General features: G+C 54.2%; 1 protein-coding gene across 1 annotated transcript in view; it reads right to left on the reverse strand.

Moving 5' to 3' along the window:
- IL6R (interleukin 6 receptor) overlaps window positions 1-5,682 on the reverse strand; it is a gene marked incomplete at its 3' end in the record, with an annotated part of 48,354 nt that extends 42,672 nt beyond the window's left edge. Inside the window, exon 1 of the mRNA XM_080691583.1 lies at window positions 5,439-5,682. Within this exon, the coding sequence (XP_080547709.1) occupies window positions 5,439-5,523 (85 nt within the window). The 5' untranslated portion in view covers window positions 5,524-5,682. The remainder of the gene's footprint in view (window positions 1-5,438) is intronic.
- Window positions 5,683-6,415: the final 733 nt, after the last annotated feature.

The raw sequence follows: 6,415 nt of genomic DNA on the forward strand, positions 1-6,415 counted from the left end.
CTTAAGAGACCCTGTTTCCAAATAAAAATGTAAAATAGATCTGGGAGTGTAGCCCAGAGGTAGAAGGGTTTCCAGGAACCCCAGTACCACCAAAAAAATAAAAAGAAAGAAAGGAAATAGGGTTTAGGGTAAGGGTCAGAGGTGGAAGGTTGGGTGCTGGGATTCAACCTGCAGCACCAAAAAAAAAAAAGAATAGATAGTACTTATAACTCAGTCAAAAGTCAAAATCAATTTTTGGCATAAATGAATGTTTATCTACACATATTTAAGAAGTTGCTTAGTGGTGTGGATATTTATTTATTTATTGCAGTACTGGGGATGGAACCCAGGGGCATTTGACCTCTAAACTACACCCCGTGACCTATTTTGTATTTTTGTTTTATTTTGTTTTTTGTGGTTCTGGGGCTTTTATACCTCTGGGCTCTACTCCCAGACCTTTTTTATACTTTATTTGGAAACAGGGTCTCACTAAGTTGCTGAGGCTGGCTTCGAACCTGTGCGATCCTCCTGTCTCAGCCTCCCAAGCATGGGGATTACGAGCCTGTGCCACCACGCCTGGCTATCCGTATTTTTATTTTGAAACAGGGTCTCACTGAGTTGCAAAGGGCCTCCCTAAGTAGCTAAGGCTGTCTGCAAACCACAATCCTCCGGTGTCAGCCTCAAGAATCCTGGAATTACAAACGTGTACGCGCCCAGCCTTCCTTCCTTCCTTCCTTCCTTCTTTCCTTTCTTCCTTTCTTTCTTTCTTTCTTTCTTTCTTATTTATTTATTTATTTATTTATTTATTTATTTATTTATTTATTGTGCTAGGGATTGAACCCAAAGGCGTTGTATCTCCTTCACTTTTTACTTTGAAACAGTCTCACTAGGTTGTTGAGAGTCTCGCTAAGTTACGGAGGCTGGCCAGGAACCCGCGATCCTCCTATCTCCGCCTCCTAAGAACTGGGTTGGCAGGCATGCACCACCAGGCTGGGCTAGGAGTACCCAGGTACAGCAGTGAGTCCCTAGGTCACTCTGGGTAACCCTGCAAACACCCAGCCCGGGAAGGTCTTGTTTACCTAGTTTGTGGAGGGTCCAGATGAGGCAACAGAGTACGGGTCCATGTTCCAGAAGCCTGGGGTCAAAGTACTCTATTAGAGGGGCTTCCTGTCTCTAGCCCCCTCCCTAGATAATTTTTAGGAAGCCATCCACAGAGGCAGGTCAGCAAGCTTGGATTTCCTCTGTCCTCGGCAAACCCGATCCTCCTGTCTCAGCCCCCCAAATGCTGAGATTACAAGCACGCACCACCATACCCAGCTATTTTTTTTTTTTTTTTTTTTTGGTACTGTGGGTTGAACTCAGGGGAGTTTTGACTCTGAGCAATACCACCAGCCTTATTTATTTATTTATTTATTTTGGTGGTACTGGGGTTCCTGGAAGCCCTTCTACCTCCGGGATACACTCCCATGGGCTACACTCCCAGACCTATTTTTTTTTTTAACATTTTTATGCATTTTTATGTGGAAACAGAGTCTCTTAAGCCAGCGAGGCTGGCTCAGAACCAGCGCGATCCTCCTGTCTCCGCCTCCCAAGCGCGGGGATTACAAGCGTGCGCCACCACGCCCGGCTCTTTATTTATTTATTTATTTAGATGGTACTGGGGTGGAGCCCAGGCTTTCTACCTCCGGGCTATACTCCCAGACCTTTTTTATACTTTATTTGGAAACAGGGTCTCACTAAGTTGTTGAGAGCCTCACTAAGTAACTGAGGCTGGCTTCGAACCTGTGCGATCCTCCTGTCTCAGCCTCCCAAGCGCCTGGCTATGTGTTTTCTTGCATTACAGAAAAAAAAAAAAAAAAAAAAGAGGGAACTTCCTGGCCTAGCACCTAGAATGTCGGAGCTGGGAGAAGCCTTAGTCCCAGCTAACCCAGGGCCCTAGACCACAAGCGCACCCAAGAGTCCTGGCAGCGAGCGGCCACGGGAGTAGCAGCTGATGAAGTGCTCTGGGCCCCCAGCCCCCACCCTGCAGCGCCAGCGCCCCCCAAGCCGCCCAGCCACACCTCGCAGTCATTTGCTCCAAGCTTCCTGTACGACTTCCTGAGGGTCTTTACTTTTACCCCCCCCCCGCCCCGTTCTTGGGCTGCATCTGTGTGGGTGTGAAGACTCTCGTTTCTGCCCGTCACGCCGTTCAACAGGAGCCCCTGTGCCCCGTCCACCCCTCCGGAGCACCGGAGAAACAGAGTGCCCCATAGCTATTTCAGAGCAAAAGCCAGGGAGCCGGGTGTGGTGGCGCACGCTTGTAATTCCAGCATTTGGGAGGCTGAGACTGGAGCTCCGGGGTTCAAGGACAGCCTCAGCTACTTAGTGAGGCCTTTTGCAACTCAGTGGGACCCTGTTTCAAAAGAAAAAGAATAGCCGGGCGTGGTGGCGCACCCTTGTAATCCCAGCATTTGGGAGGCTGAGACAAAAGGATCCAGGTTTGCAGACAGCCTCAGCTACTACTTAGGCCCTCTGCAACTCAGTGAGACCCTGTTTCAAAATAAAGAATAAAAACTAGGGCTGGGGGTGTCACTCGAAGGTAGGAGGCCCCTGGGTTCCATCTCTGGTACCGCAAAATAAATAAATAAATAATAAACACAAAGAATAGCCGGGCATGGTAGCGCACACTTGTAATTCCAGCGCTTGGGAGGCTGAAACAGGAGGATCACACAGGTTCGAAGCCAGCCTCAGCTACTTAGTGAGGCTCTCAGCAACTTAGTGAGACCCTGTTTCCAAATAAAGTATAAAATAGGTCTGGGAATTTAGGCCAAGGCAGAAAAGTCCCTGGGTTCCACCCTCAGTACTACAAAAAATAAAATAATAAAATAAACAGAATAAAAAATAGGGAAGAGGGTGGGGCTTGGAGCTTGGAGGTAAAATGCCCTCTGGGTTCTATCTCCAGTACCACAAAGAAGGAGAAGGAGAAGGAGAAGGAGAAGGAGAAGGAGAAGGAGAAGGAGAAGGAGAAGCAGCCATGGTTTCAGGGCCCTGGGGCACCCTAGGAGCTGCAGAGGGGAGCCCGCTTCCTCCCTCCCTCCCTCCCTGGTCTCCGCCCAGCCTGGCACCCTCCCGATTCCTCCTCCAGCGAGCTTGACCTCTACTTCCCCTCCCTCAGCCTCCTCGCCCCAGCATGCTGTAGCCAGTAGCGAATGACTCTCAACTTGTCCCTGATGCTCCACCCTCCCTCCGCCTGCAGATGGACTTCAGTATCTGAGCGCCTCAGGAATCTCCCACCCTGCAGCACAGGGTTCTGGGAGCAGTGCGCCTCTCCCCACTGGGCCAGACAACTTCCCATCCCCACCTCTGGGAACCTTCATCTCAGTTTTCACAGTTTTCCGTAGATTCAGCAGAGGACTAGAACACATGTTTTAAAGGCCAGGTGTGGTGGTCCAGCCCTGTAATTTCAGTGCTTGGGAGGTTGAGACAGAAGGCTTGCAGATTTAAGGCCAGCCTCAGCAACTTAGTGAGACCCTGTTTCTAAATAAAAAGTAAAATACAGCTTGGAGGTGTAGCTTGGAGGTAGAGTGCCTCTGGGTTCAATCGCAATTGAGACAGAGAGAGAGAGAGAGAGAGAGAGAGAGAGAGAGAGAGAGAGAGAGAGAAGCCGGATGTGGTAGAGCACGTTTATAATCCTAGTATTTGGGAGGAGGAGGATTGCAGGTTTGAGACCAGCTCAGCAATTTAGAGAGACTCTCAGAAATCTAGTGAGACCCTGTTTCAAAATCAAAAGTAAAAAGCCGAGCTGGGCGTGGAAGTGCACGCTTGTAATCCCAGCATTTGGGAGACAGTAGAATCTAAGGTTCGAGGACAATCTCAGCTACTTAGTGAGGCCCTTTGCAACTCAGTGTGACCCTGTTTCAAAATAAAAGAATAAAAAAATAGGGCAGGGGGTGTTGCTCGGAGGTAGAATGCTTCTGGGTTCCATCTCTAGTACCGCAAAAAAAAAAAAAAAAAAAAAAAAAAAGATAAAAAGTAAAAAGGGGTCGGGTGTGGTGGCGCACGCTTGTAATCCCCATGCTTGGGAGGCGGAGACAGGAGGATCACACAGGTTTGAAGCTAGCCACACTGGCTTAAGAGACCCTGTTTCCAAATGAAAAAGTATAAAAATAGGTCTGGGAGTGTAGCCCGGAGGTAGAAGGGTTTCCAGGAACCCCAATACCACCAAAAAATAAATAAATAAAAAGGGCTAAGGGTATATCTCAGAGGTAGGATGCCCCTGGTTCCCAGGGCCATGAAAAAAGAGGAGGAGGAGGAGGAGGAGGAGGAGGAGGAGGAGGAGGAGGAGGAGGAGGAGGAGAATGAGTGCTGGGCATGGTGGTGCACGCTTATAATCCCAGCATTTGGGAGGCTGAGACAGGAGGATCATGGTTCACGGACAGCCTCAGCTACTTAGTGAGGCCCTCTGCAGCTCAGTAAGACCCTGTTCAAAATAAAGGGGGAAAAAATGGGGGTGAGAGTGTAGCTCAAAGGTAGAATGCCCCTGGGTTCCATCCCCAGTACCAAAAAATAAAAAGGGCTGGGGGTATATCTCAGAGGTAGGATGCCCCTGGTTTCCAGGGGCACAAAAAAAAAAAAAGAAAGAAGAGAGGAGAAAGAGTAGGTTATGGAAAGGGGAGAGACAGGAGAGAGAGAGAGAGAGAGAGAGAGAGAGAGAGAGAGAGAGAGAGAGAGAGAGAGAGAGAGAAGGGAAGAGAAGGGCAGGGCAGGGCATATGCTCCTCATAGGAGGTCTCAATCGACAATGGCAGTGACCGGCAGGACCTTTTCTCTTCCCAACTCCAGACCACAACCTTTGCCAACGCCAGGGCCGCTCCAGCCCGACCTCGGCCAGTGGGATTCGCCACCCGCTGGGGAGACTGCGGGGGAAGCCAAAGCCCCTGTCTCTCCGGCCATCTGTTCCCAAAACCTGCCGCGGCCCCTTTGGTTTTCCGCTGCGCCTTTAAAGAAACCCTCAGGCCCTAAAATAAACCTCTGGAGGGAGAAGCGAGTGTCCAGTTCCTCTAGGGGACAGACCAGGGCGCGCAGCCAGAGCCTCAGACCCGCGTCCTCGGGAGGGACAGGGCGCGGCGGGGCCCCGGGCGCGCGGACCCCGAGCCCTCGGTGCCACCCCCAGGCCCAGGACCCTCGGCTGGCCTGGGCGCCCATGATGTCAGCCGGCGAGGTGGCCCACGCCGCGGAGGGCGGAGGGGGGTCGGCGGCGAGCACCACCTGCTGGGGGGCTTCCTCCCGGGCGCCTCCCTTGAGATGCGGTTCTGGGGAGACCCCCGGCGACCCTGGGCGGGGAGACGCGAGGGGCGCAGCAACGCCCCAGGCGCGGCCCCAGCGCGGTCCGCGGCAGGGGGCGCACGAGCCGCGCCCGGGACCCCGCTGCCGGGCCGGGGGCGCTGGCTCCGGCCCCTGCGGGTGCCCGGGACCCCTTACCCAGCGCCGAGCAGCTCCCCAGGGCCCGCGCCGTCCGGGGCGCGGCGAGCAGGGCGGCCAGCAGCGCGCAGCGGACGCTCAGCATGCTCCTTCCTCGGAGGCGCCCCTCGGGCGGGCGCGGGGGGTCCGGCCGGCGCAGGCCCCGAGGACCGAGCACTCAGCACCCCGGCGAGACCCTCCCCGGCCCCGCGGCTCGGCGCCCTCGGGCCCCGCCGGGTGTCAGCGCCACTTCCCACTCGCACATGACTCAGAGCGGCCGACGGTCCTGGCAACGCAGGAAAACATTTGAGGAACTCGCGCCCGAGCTCCCCCGGCGGCCCGGGGCGCGCTTACGAAAGCCCCGCGATGGCGCAACAGCCCCGCGCACCGGGGACCGGGGAGGCAGCACCTGGGCCGGGAGGGCGCCGCCCGCTGGGCCCCTCCCCAGGCCCGGGGTGAGGGGCGGCGAGGGCGCGGCCGCCGCCTGGGTTTGGAGTTTTGATTTCGTGCGCAGAGTTATATTATACGGGCTGAAAAACGCACCTTGGAGAGCCCCCGAGGCGCAGGTGCCGCCTGCCCTTAGAATAAGCGGCGCCCGGCGGCTCCGGGGACCCAGGGCGCTCTGCTGGCGAGCCCCAAAGACACGGACGGCAGCCGGGCTGGGGCTGCGCGCTCCTCACCCCGGAGGATCGCGGCTCGTGGACTGAACTACTTAGTGAGGCCTTCTGCAACTCAGTGAGACCCTGTTTCAAGATATAGAATAAGCCAGGCGTGGTGGCGCACGCTTGTAATCCCCGCGCTTGGGAGACTGAGACAGGAGGGTCGCACAGGTTCGAAGCCAGCCTCAGCTACTGAGTGAGGCTCTCAGCAACTTAGTGAGACCCTGTTTACAAATAAAGTATAAAATAGGTCTGAGAGTATAGCCTGGAGGAAGAAAGTCCCTGGGTTCCACCCCCAGTACCACGAATAAATAATAATAATAATAATAATAATAATAA

This window comes from Muscardinus avellanarius (assembly GCF_963383645.1).
Source record: "Muscardinus avellanarius genome assembly, chromosome: 3".
Classification (NCBI taxonomy): domain Eukaryota; kingdom Metazoa; phylum Chordata; class Mammalia; order Rodentia; family Gliridae; genus Muscardinus; species Muscardinus avellanarius.